The sequence below is a fragment of the Bison bison genome, unplaced genomic scaffold (assembly GCF_000754665.1).
Source record: "Bison bison bison isolate TAMUID 2011002044 unplaced genomic scaffold, Bison_UMD1.0 scf7180017864064, whole genome shotgun sequence".
NCBI classification, from domain to species: domain Eukaryota; kingdom Metazoa; phylum Chordata; class Mammalia; order Artiodactyla; family Bovidae; genus Bison; species Bison bison.
Window position 1 is genome coordinate 5,033,237 of NW_011494636.1, and position 13,466 is coordinate 5,046,702.

Here is a 13,466-nt window from a genome sequence, read left to right on the forward strand (position 1 = left end):
GAGTAAATGATAGAGTATTTGGCTTCTTGATCTTCATCTGTTAATAAGAATTATGCCTATTACTCCAGAACATAGCAATTTACATTATTTACTAGGTAATTCTTACAGAAAGCAAAATGAGGTAAGTGTTTCCTAGTTGTTATGCTTCTTTTTGTTTGGCTAATAAGTTTCTAAAGATGGGAAACTTCTGGTTTTCTAGAAAAATTAGTGAAGTCAGCAATTAAGAGGTTTTTCAATGCTATTATAATTTACTCAGCAAACATCAAAATAATTTGGCATATCTTTTAAAAACCTATTAAATTTTAAAAACTTCTTAAGTTTAAGTGATAAACCTTAGTATTAAGTAAGTAATTTCTACATTGACCCAACCTTAGGGAAAATCATGAGACTCTACATCTCTATACACTCTTTCACCTTCTTCAAAGTATATATGCTTATTCATATGCTTGCAAGGTCATCCGGCACAGGTGCCTGAATCATGCTGTCCAATTGACGCTCTTCTAGCTACACAGGAATCAATAGTTCAGCAAAACCGGCTGGAGAGGCCCTTCAGGCTAGCTTATCTCTTGAATTGAAGGGTCTTAGATTTTCTCCTGAAACTACATACATAAAGCATTGTCTTGCCCTCCCACACTGAGGCAGATAGAATTGTGGGAGGCTGTGGAGATATGGAAGCAATACATCTCAAATAATACAATAAAAAAGACCACATAGATATCCTTAAATATGCATCTGCATTATGATGCATCTTTCCAAAATCAAGCATTATTCTTAATCCACCTCCCCTCAGAAGTCACAAGCCTGGTTAACTATAAAGTTTTCTATTTACATGAAGAAACTAAGCATCCATCTAGGTTTACTAGAAAGTCCATCTACATTCTTCCATTCTTAACTCCAGAGCCCTGGAATTGAAATCCTGAGACCCACAATTAGCTAGTGAGCCTAGCACTAGCAGCCTCCTCAGGGTCTGTCTCTTTCAAGTGCTTTATGACGCTTACTATCTCCACTTCCAGCTTGGTGTCCTCTCACCTGACTTCAATGTCCGTAAGATTTAGAAATCCTGGATTTGGGGAGGGTGCCCTGGGTCCTTGTGTTCATGACCTCTATTACTCAGTTCCCAACTGTGAGATCAAAACAGGCCTAGGACAGCACTGTGTGCAAGAGCAGTAGCTACAAAATCCGGAGGAAGGGACTTTCAAAGGTAGATTGGGACAGGTAAGTGAGAGAATCTAAGGTTGTAGTAAGGAAACCAACAGGATCATTTACAACAACAAAGTCCAGAGGATGCAAATAGGAGGATACGCATCAAGGTTTTTAGCCAAGAGAGCTAGATCACGTTTTATAAGGGAGTCTATCATTTGATGTACTCTACTGTCATATCTATACCTTTGTTACTGAGTCCAAGTTCATACTACTCAGCACACAATAGGCCAATAAATCAACAGACAAGGTGTTGGGATAAGAAATAGCAACATATTTGGAAAACCAGAAAACCCAAGAAGATGGTTGACTAGTATCCCAAGGAACCATCTTACTGGACTTAGAATTTAAGCTTCTTTTATGCTAAAAATGGAGGAGGTGTGGCTGGTTGTTGGAAACTTATGTTTCTGCAGCTGTCCAGGATGGTCTGGTCACAATGCTCCCATAAACCTTCAGAAAGACAACTGTTATTTTCTTTTCTTCAACATTTAACCTCTATATGAATGGAAATGTGTTATACTTTAAAGGTCAAGACTAGGATGCAGAACATTGTTGAGAAAGGGCTAGTATTTTATTTCAGGCTATAGGCAACACTCTTTTACTATTTGAGATAAAAGTGCAAAGCCAGCATTTCTAATCACAGGTTATGGAGCACAAAGGCTAGAGTTAAAAGAATAGATCCAATATGGAGTCAGGTTTGTTTTTCTCCATTCTACCTTCACATGACAGAAACTTCTAACACTATCTCTAAGTTTCACTAGGAATTGCTCCTTCCACAACTCTTAATAGACACTAAGCTATTTTGTTGAATAAACAAATGTCCCAAAAGAATATCCCCTCTTCAATGATTTTTTTTTAACTCAACATCTTGTACAATCAAATCTGACTTTCTCAAAGTATAGACAACTATGATATTCTGTTCACCTCACTAAGCCTTAGTGACCATCCTTTATCTTTCTTTCATAGCTTTCCAAAAATACTATACCTCACCTGTCTGCTCAGTAGGAGGGAGCCTGGTGGTCATCAGTTTTCAATTAGACCTCAATCCTTCCCTACTGACCAGAAAGATGTATGCTCCATTCCTTTAACAGGGATGCTGAAAAGCTGTTATTGGCAATATTGAATACTTTCTGTATTTCAGAGAATGGCATGCACACACACACACAAAAGAAGTTTTGTATATATACATATACATTTAGAAAGGGAGAAAATGTGGTTCATTTGTCTTTCTTAACTGAGAGATCCATAGTACTGTGATTTTGTTCGCATTTTATGGTCCATGGATGTTCCTCTAATTTTAAAAAGAGATTGTTTGAATTGCAGTTGTTGTGCCTCAATCATAGACATATTGGCCTTTTTTCTCTTCCCACTTCTTGATGCTTCTCTGAAAAAGAGAAAAATACACACCCTTCAGTGGCCCTTCCTTTCTTATCCTATCCTTTCCTTCATCTTCCACAAATCATGCTTGTTTTGGATCTGAACGAGCTTATTTCCAAAGCTTAAGAACTTCACAATAGTTTTTAGTATTTGAATAGCTGAAATGGGGTTAAGTCAATATTTTATAGTTGCTCTAAATTTTAATGATATGGTTTCCCACTTCTCCCTGGCTTGCCCCAGAGCTGACTTATTCAGGTAAAAATGTTTTAATTGCTTTTAAAATAAGATGAAAAATAGATATGATTAAGTTTGAATGACAGTCATCTTAATACTAACACAGTGTAAAGTGTAATTTTTAATATGTTTAATGGAGGAAGAGGCTGACAACAGCAAAGGTACCTAAAACCCACAAAAATCATGTAGTTGTCTTTGTTGATATAAGTAAGGTGTGAGATTATGATTTTTCTTTTTGGTTTCAGAGTGTAGGAAAAACCTTATTGCCACCCTTGCTGACTGACTTTGTGTGGAGTCTCCTGATGAAACTCTCTGTACCTGATCAATCAATTGCATCTGAGGCAGCAACCATACTGAAACTGACTCTGGAATGCAATGCCCATAAGGTCACCATGGTAAGATATTTCACAATGAGTGGAGGAGTACAGAATACATTCTCGAATGGGCTTTTTCTGACTTTGTTATATGCCTACTTCTTTTCATATATATTTCTTGTCATTGTTCATTATGTCACTTCAATCAAATGAAGCTTTTTGTATGAAATAGTTCAAGCATGAAGAAAAGTTTCAAAACTAGTGTAATGAACATCCAACCACCAATCATACGAAATTGTAACATTTTGCTATACTTGCTTCAAATTTTAAAGAAATACATTAACAACAATAAAATAGTACAACTATAATTGAAATACCCTGTGTAACCATTAAGGACAGTTTTAAGAGCCCTCAGTTTGCTGTAGGGCTGGCCACATATTTGTGGGTCCCAGTGCAAACTAAAATGTAGGACTTCTTATTCAAAACATAGAAAAAAGTAGTATTAAATGTACAAACGTATGAAGCTCCGCCTCCTCAATTTATCATGGGGTTATTTTCTAATTAAAAAAAAAACTAAAATTTTAAAGTTTTAGCATGAATTCTGCAGCCCACCTTTATATTGTGCAATGCCAGTTATAAATGCAAATGTAAGACCACACAACTTAACAAAATACTACAATTCCTATTTCATAGTTTATTCATGCATATGCATTTTATTCTTGCCAAAAGAGTTATAAACACTACACAAAACTAACTTAATTGTCTTTATTCAACTTCTTGTCATTCACACATTCTTTAACACTCTCTATCACCATCTTACTCATGAATAAGGAAAGATTGGAAGGAAAACAATTTATGGATTGCCACATCTTTCTCTTTCCTCTGTTGTCATTTTCAGCCTAATTGACTGAAGCATCAATAAATGCTTATCTTATACCAGTTTTGATTTCCCCCTACACACTAATGTAGCCACTGGAATTCTATGGCCTTAGGGCATTGTGAATGCTACCTCTGAAAGAGGCTACTGACTCACATTCTTGGGCCCATCTGGTGGCGGCTCAGTTGGTAAAGAATCCACCTGCAATGCAGGATACCTGGGTTCAATCCCTGGGTTGGGAAGATTCCCTGGAGAAGAGAACAGCTACCCACTCCAGTATTCTGGGTTGGAGAATTCCATGAACTATATAGTCCATGGGTTTGCAGAGTCAGACATGACTGAGAGGCTTTCACTGACTCACATATTGTACTTATCTCCTCCATGTACACGCAGGCTCCACTGTCCTTTGGGACTTTATTTAAAAACACAAGCTAAAGGGAAAACTTATTAAAAATTCAATATAGTGACAGCAGAGGTTTAAACAAACTGATGGACCTTCAGCATATGGGACCTTATGCAGTTGCATAGGTCATATGCCCATTAAACCAGCTCTGATGGAGACATAAGGGCTGACCTCCCAATTCCCTCTCTTGACATAGCAGTGTTACGTGATTATAGATAAACTGAGTGCTTGCACACAAATTCAGAGAGCAGGAAAAAGGAAGTAATGCTTCTTACAAACTCCCATGCTAATATAGTCAGGAGCATTCCAAAAGGCAAGCAGAGCAAAGGCAAGCAGAGCATTCCAAAAGGCAAAGCAGAGCAAGCTTGAGGGCAACAGTCATTTCCTTAACAAAATAAAGTTCTCCTCTCATGCAGTGAGGAAAGGAATCTAGGTAAAGCCATATCAGGTCATAGAGAGGAAGAGAAGCCAAATAGAAAACTAGATGTGTAAAATTAACCTGTTCTACAAAAATCATTAACTAGGGAGAAAAAATGAACAAACCGGGGTTTAGCAATTTATTTCCCCAGCTCCCACAAAGAACTGAATTACTGAATACAGTGGATTCTTGAACAGGGTTAGGTTCTAAAGTCAGTTATAAGGAAAAATTGCATTAAAATTTTCCTGAAAACTCCTAAATTTCAAATATAGTTTGTGGGCTTACAATTTCTAAATAATCTAATCCAGCACATCCTTCCTCGAGGATTGAAAAAAAATCATCTTTTCTACAATTGAACATACAGTAACATAGCTGGCTCGTTTTAGGGGCATGCTGAATTTATAGTAGTAGGGGGAGGATGAGAAGAAAAAGCTCCAAACCTAATAGTTAAGAGATCTGTGGAGAATAACAATGGTTTATGTCTTCCATCTCATGTTCATCTTGGTAGGATGAATATTTTACAGTAAACACTTGTTTAGAGTAAAGGGTTGAATGTATGCTAAGTTGCTTCAGTCAATTCCAACTCTGCAATCCAATGGATTGTAGCCTGCTGGGCTCCTCTGTCCATAGGATTCTCCAAGCAATTATACTGGAATGGGTTGCCATGCCCTCCTCCAGGGGAATCTTCCCAATCCCAGGATTGAACCTGTGTCTCCTGAGACTCCTGCATTGCAGGTGGATTCTTCACTGCTGAGTCGCCAGGGAAGCCCCAGAGTAAAGGGTTGTACACAGATAATTCAATTGTACATAAGGAAACTGCAATGGAATATAAATTTACATCAACCAACTTTTCAGCTTATAACCTCTGAGAAGCATTTTTGAAATAAGAAGTGAGGTGAGGTGGGTAGATTAAGCTTGATGTTGAATATACAACCTTTGGTTTGAGAAGAATTCCAGGTCTAGCTAAAACTCATTTAAAAGTGAAGAGGGGTTGGAGACAAGACAGTGGAGTAGAGGGACCTGAGTTTGCCTCTTCTCACAAATGCACCAAAATCACAACTAACCTCTGAACAACCATTGGCAAAAAGGACTGGACCATACCAAAAAAGATATTCTACATCAAAGACACAAAGAAGAAACCACAATGAAACAGTAGGAGGGGCACAGTAGTGATATAATCAAATCCCATAGCACTCAGGTGGGTAACCCACAAACCGGAAAATAATAATGTCACAGAAGCTCTCCCAGAAGTGAGAGCTCTGAGTCTCATGCCAGGCTCCCCAGCTTAGGGGACCAGCATTAGGAGAAGGAGTCTTCAGAGTATTTGGCTTTGAATATCAGTAAGGCTTGACTGCAGGAGGTCTGCAAGACTAAGAGAAACAGAGACATCACTCTTGGAAGGCACACACAAGTTCTTGTGTGTAAGAGGATCCAGGATAAAAGTAGTTATTTCATAGAAGCCTGGGCCAGAACTACCTGCTGGTCTTGGAGGGTTTCCTGAGAAGGCAAGGAGAAGCTCTCGCTCTCTCTGGGGTCATAAAAGCTGGTGGTGGACATATTGGGGAGTGTTCATCTACATGAGTAAAATATCTTGTTTGGGTCTTTGGCACCAAGACCTGGCCCCATGCAACAGCCTGTAGGCTTCAGTGCTGGGGCCATTCAGGTCAAACAACAGAGTGGGAACACAGCCACACCCATCAGCAGACAGGCTGCCTAAAGACTTCCTGAGCCCACAGCCACCAACAGATACACCCCTTGACACGTTCCTGTCCGCAAGAGAACCATGACCCATTTCTACCCACCAGAGGGCAGGCACCTACTCCTCCCTCCAGGAAGCCAGCACAAGCCTCTAATCCAGCCTCCCCCACCAGGGGGCAGACATTAGACTAAGAAAATCATAATTCCACAGCCTGCAGAACTGAGTGTGCAAACACAGGTCAGAAACTACCCTGGGGCCAGTTAGTTCCTGGCCATTGGGTAATAAGAGGAAAATGTACTGCTGTGATACATAGGACATCCCCTACAGAGGGCCACTTCTCCAAGGTCAAGAAACATAACTAACCTACTACATGCATAAAAATACAAAGAGAAATTTAGAAAAAAGACCGAGAAATAGATGGCAAAGAAATGTTCCAGACAAAGGAACAAGCTAAAACTTCAGAAGGACAACTAAGTGAAATGAAGTGGAAAAAGGCAATCTATCCAAGAAAGGAGTTCAGAGTAATGAACATAAAGATGATTCAAGAACTTGGGAAAAGAATGGATTCACAGAACAAGAAGTCACAAGAAGTTTTTATCAAGAATACAATCAGTTTAGTTCAGTTCAGTCACTCAGTTGTGTCCGACTCTTTGCAACCCCATGGACTGCAGCACACCAGGCTTCCCTGTCCATCACCAACTCCTGGAGCATGTTCAAACTCATGTCCATCAAGTTAGTGATGCTATCCAACCAACTCATCTTCTGTCATCCCCTTCTCCTCCTGCCTTCAATCTTGCCCAGCATCAGGATCTTTTCTAATGAGTCAGTTCTTCACATCAGGTGGCCAAACTATTGGAGCTCCAGTTTCAGCATCAGTCCTTCCAATGAATATTCAGGACTGATTTCCTTTAGGATTGACTGGTTTGGTCTCCTGGCAGTCCAGGGGACTCTCAATAGTCTTCTCCAACAACACAGTTCAAAAGCATCAATTCTTCAGTGCTCAATTTCTTGAGTACTTTCAATCTCTTTGAAGCCCAATTTCTTTGGGCTTCCCTGGTGGCTCAAATAGTAAATAATCCACCTGCAATGTGGGAGACCTGAGTTCAATCCCTGGGTTAGGAAGATCCCCTGGAAAAAGGAAAGGTTACCCACTCCAGTATTCTTGCCTGGATAATTCCATGGGCAAAGGAGCCTAGTGGGCCACAGTCCATGGGGTTGCAAAGAGTCAGACACAACTGAGTGACTTTCACTTCACTTCATGTGCACACGTGTGTGTGTGTGTGTGTGTGTATACAACTTGTGTTTCAAGAATACAATGCTGCTGCTGCTAAGTCGCTTCAGTCATGTCCGACTCCGTGCGACCCCATAGACAGCAGCCCAACCAGGCTTCCCCATCCCTGGGATTCTCAAGGCAAGAACACTGGAGTGGGTTGCCATTTCCTTCTCCAATGCATGAAAGTGAAGAGTGAAAGTGAAGTCGCTCAGTCGTGTACGACTCTTAGCAACCCCATGGACTGTAGCCCACCAGGCTCCTCCATCCATGGGATTTTCCAGGCAAAAGTACTGGAGTGGGGTGCCATTGCTTTCTCCGCAAGAATACAATAACTGAAACGAAAAATACACTCAAAGGAATTAAGGGTGGAATATGTGAGGCAGAATAATGAATCAGTGAGTTGGAAAACAAAATATTGGAAATGACTGCTGCAGAACAGAATAAAGAAAATAGAACGAAAAGGAGTGAGGACAGTTTAAGAGACAACTGGGTCAAATACACCAACATTCACATTATAGATGTCCCAGAAGTAGAACAGGGAGAGAAAGAAGCTGAGAAAATATTTGAAAAGATAACAGCTGAAAATATCCCTAATACAGGAAAGGAAACAATCACCTAAATTCAAGAAGCAAAGAGAATCCCATACAGGACTAATCCAAGCAAGAACACGCAGAGATACACTGTAATCAAATTGACAAAACTTAAACACAGAGAAAACATTAAAAGCAACAAATAACATAACAAAGAAATTCCCAAATAGTTATCAGTTGATTTGTTAGCAGAAACTGTAGACCAAGAGGGAGTGGAATAATATATTTAAAGTGATAAAAGAGAAATAATCTCATTCAGATTTGATAGATAAATCAAAAGCTTTACATACAAGCAAAAGCTACAAGAATTCAGCACCACCAAACTAGCTTTACAATAAATGCTAAAGAAACTTCTCAAAGTGGAAAATAAGAAACTACAAGTAGGAACAAAAAAAATTATGAAAGTAGTAGCTCACCAGTAAATGTAAGACATTATCCACAGACAAATATGATATCAAAATCAGTAATCATGAGAGAAAAAGAGTACAAATGCAGGATATTAAAAATGCATTTGAAATTAAGAGATCAGGAACTTAAAATAACCATGCACATATATATAGACTGCTATCCCAAATGTCATGGTAACCACAAATCAAAAATTTGTAATGGTTATACACACAAAAAAGGTATCCAAACACAACACTAAAGATAGTCATCAAATCACAAAAGAAGAAAGGGAGGAAAATATCTACAAAAAACAAATTCAAAACTATCAACAAAATGGCAATAAGAATCCACATATTGATAATTACCTTAAATATAAATGGAATAAATGCTCCAACCAAAGACATAGATTGGCTGAATGGATACAAAAGTAGGACTCATATATATGCAGCCTACAAAAGACCTACTTAAGATCTAGAGACATATACAGACAAAAGTTAGGTGATAGAAAAAGATATTCCATGCAAATAGAAATCAAAAGAGAGCTGAAGTAGCAATACTTATCAGACAAAATAGACTTCAATATAAAGTCTGTTATCTGAGACAAAAAAAGGACACTACATAATGATTGAGGGATCAATCCAAGGAATAGAAATAACAATTGTAAGTTTCTATGTCCCCCCATCATAAGAGCACCTCAATATATCAGACAAACATTATCAAACACAAAGGAGAAAATAACAGCAACACAATCATAGTGGGAAAATTTATCATCCCACTTACAGCAATGGACAGATCATCTAGACAAAACATCAATAAGGAGATACAGGTGACACATTAGACTAGATAGACTGAATTGATATTTAGATGGAGCATTCCATCTGAAAGCAGCAGAATATACATTCTTTTAAAGAGCACATGAAACAGTCTCCAGGATAGTTCTGGGCAACAAAGCAAGCCTCATTAAATTTATAAAATTGAAATCATATCAAACATCTTTTCCAACTACAACAATATGCGATTAGAAATCAACTATAAGGGAAAAACTAAAAAGCACAAATACTACTACTACTACTACTACTACTACTGCTGTCACTTCAGTTGTGTCCGACTCTGTGTGACCCCATAGACAGCAGCCCACCAGGCTCCCCCGTCCCTGGGATTCTCCGGGCAAGAACACTGGAATGGGTTGCCATTTCCTTCTCCAATGCATGAAAGTGAAAAGTGAAAGGGAAGTCGCTCAGTCATGTCCAACTCTTAGCGACCCCATGGACTGTGTAGCCCACCAGGCTCCTCAGTCCATGGGATTTTCCAGGCAAGAGTACTGGAGTGGGGTGCCATTGTCTTTTCCGAAAAGCACAAATACATGGAACCTAAACAATATGCTACTAAACAACCAATGGATCACTAAGGAAATCAAAGAGGAAATAAATACCTGGAAACAAATGAAAATTAAAACAATGATCTAAAATCTATGGGATGCAGCAAAAGCAGTTCTAAGAGCTAAGCTTAAAGCGATATGAGGTTATCAAAAAACAAGAAAAATCTCAGATAAACAGCCTAACTTACACCTAAAGCAACTAGAGAAAGAATAAAAAAAAATCAGAGTTAGTAGGAAAAAAGAAATCATAAAGATCAGAGCAGACATAAATGAAATATAGACTAAAGAAAGAAAAGATCAATAAAAATAAAAGATGGTTCTTTGAAAGTATTTTAAAAACTGATAAACCTTTAGCCAGACTCAAAAAAAAAAAAAAAAAAAGGGAGAGGACCCAAATCAATAAAACTAGAAATGAAAATGGAAAAGTTACAATGGATACAACAGAAATGCAAAGGATCATACTACTACTAGAAGCAACTATACACCCCAAAATGGACAACATAGAAGAAATGGACAAACTCTCATAAAGGTACAATCCCCCAAGACTGAATCAGGAAGAAATAGAAAATATGAATAGACTAATAGCAAGTTCTGAAATTTAAACTGTGATTTAAAAACTTTCAACAAGCAAAAGTTCCAGAATGGGTAGCTTCACAGGCAAATTCTACCAAATATTTAGAGAAAACATCTGTACTATACTAAACATCTATACTACTAACATCTACTAAACATCTATGCTACTAAAACTGTTCCCAAAAAATTGCAGAGGAAGGAATACTTTAGAATTAATTCTATGATGCCATCATCACCCTGATACCAAAACCAGACAAAAATGATTTGGGAGAATGACATTAAAACATGTATAATATCATATATGAAATGAATCACCAGTCCAGGTTCGATGCACGATACTGGATGCTTGGGGCTGGTGCACTGGGACGGCCCAGAGGGATGGTACGGGGAGGGAGGAGAGAGGAGGGTTCAGGACGGGAACACGTGTATACCTGTGGCAGATTCATGTTGATATATGGCAAAACCAATACAATATTGTAAAAATAAAAAATAAAATAAAATAATTTAAAAAATAATTAAAAAAACACAAAAAAAGAAAATTACACACCAATATCACTGATGATCATAGACGTAAAGATCCTCAATAAAATGTTAGCAAACCAAATCCAAAAATACACTATAAGGATCATATACCATGGTCAAGTGGGATTTATTCCACAGATGCAAGGATTTTACAAAATCTGCAAATCAATCATAATGTGATATAAAACATTAAAAAATTAAAGAACAAATCTATGTGATCATTACAACAGATGCAGAAAAATCTTTTGATAAAATTCAACATCCATTTATGATAAAAACTCTTCAGAGAGTGGGCACAGAGGGAACATACCTCAACACAATAAAGACCATATATGACAAACCCACATCTAACATAATACTCAATGTGAAAAGCTGAAAGCATTTCCTCTAAGATCAGTAACAAGACAGTTAAACACCACTTTCATTAAACATAGTTTCAGAAGTCTTATTCATAGTAATCAGAGAAGAAAAAGAAATAAAGGGAATCCAATTGGAAAGGAAGAAGTAAAACTGTTACTGTTTGCAGATGATGTGATACTATAGATTGAAAATTCTTAAGATGCTACCAGAAAACTACTAAAACTCATCAATGAATTCAGTAAAGTTGCAGGACAAAAAATAAATATGCAGAAATATGTTGCATTTCTATACACTAACCATAAAAGATTAGAAAGTGAAATTAAGGAAACAATCTCATTTACCATCACATCAAAAAGAATAAAATAAACCTATGCAACATGGTCCACCAGAGAAGGGAATGGCAAACCACTTTAGTATTCTTGCCTTGGGAACCCCATGAACAGCATGAAAAGGCAAAAGTCAGGACACTGAAAGATGAACTCCTCAAGTCGGTGGGTGCCCAATATGCTACTGGAGATCAGTGGAGCAGTAACTCCAGAAAGAATGAAGAGATGGAGTCAAAGCAAAGACAACACCCAGTTGTGGATGTGACTGGTGTTGGAAGCAAAGTCCGATGCTATAAAGAGCAATATTGTATAGGAACCTGGAATGTTAGGTCCATGAATCAAGGCAAATTGGAAGTGGTCAAACAAGAGATGGCAAGAGTGAACATCAATGTTTTAGGAATCAGTGAACTAAGATAAACTGGAATACGTGAATTTAACTCAGATGGCCATTATATCTATTACTGTGGGCAAGAATCCCTTAGAAGAAATAGAGTAGCAATGATAGTAAACAAAAGAGTCCAAAATGCAATACTTGAATACAATCTCAAAAACGACAATGATCTCTGTTCTTTTCCAAGGCAAACCTTTCAATATCATGGTAATCCAAGTCTATGCCCCAACCAGTAATGCTGAAGAAGCTAAAGTTGAATGGCTACAAGACTTTTCAGAACTAACATCCAAAAAAGATGTCCTTTTCATTGTAGGGGACTGGAATGCAAGAGTAGGAAGTTAAGAGATAACCTGGAATAACAGGCAAATTTGGCCTTGGAGTACAAAACAAAGCAGGTCAAAGGCTAACAGAGTTTTGTCAAGGGAATGCACTGGTCATAGCAAACGCCCTCTTCCAACAACACAAGAGAACACTCTACACGTGGACATCACCAGATGGTCAACACCAAAATCAGACTGATTATATTCTTTGCAGCCAAAGATGGAGAAGCTCTATACAGTCAGCAAAAACAAGACCAGGAGTTGACTGTGGCTGAGATCATGAACTCCTCACTGCCAAATTCATACATAAATTGAATAAAGTAGGAAAACCACTAGACCATTCAGGTATGATCTAAATGAAATCCCTAGCGATTATACAGTGGAAGAGAGAAATAGATTCAAGGAATTAGATCCAATAGAGTGCCTGAAGAACTATGGACAGAGGTTCATGATATTGTACAGGAGGCAGTGATCAAGACTATTACCAAGAAAAAGAAATGTAAAAAGGCAAAATTGTTGTTTGAAGAAGTCTTACAAATAGCTGTGAAAAGAAGAGAAGTGAAGAGCAAAGGAGAAAAGGAAAGATATACCCATTTGAATGCAGAGTTCCAAAGAATAGCAAGGAGACATAAGAAAGCCTTCCTCAGTGATCAGTACAAAGAAATAGAGGAAAGCAACAGAATGGGAAAGACTAGAGATCTCTTCAAGAAAATTAGAAATACCAAGAAAACATTTCATGCAAAGATGGGGACAATAAAGGACAGAAATGGTATGGACGTAACAGAAGCAGAAGATATTAAGAAGAGGTGGCAAGAATACACAGA

General features: G+C 38.0%; 1 protein-coding gene across 1 annotated transcript in view; it reads left to right on the forward strand.

Annotated features, from left to right (window-relative positions):
• MROH9 (maestro heat-like repeat family member 9) overlaps positions 1-13,466 on the forward strand; it is a 100,223-nt gene that overhangs the window by 41,693 nt on the left and 45,064 nt on the right. Inside the window, exon 10 of the mRNA XM_010836725.1 lies at positions 3,057-3,206. Coding sequence (XP_010835027.1) covers positions 3,057-3,206 — 150 coding nt within the window. The remainder of the gene's footprint in view (positions 1-3,056; positions 3,207-13,466) is intronic.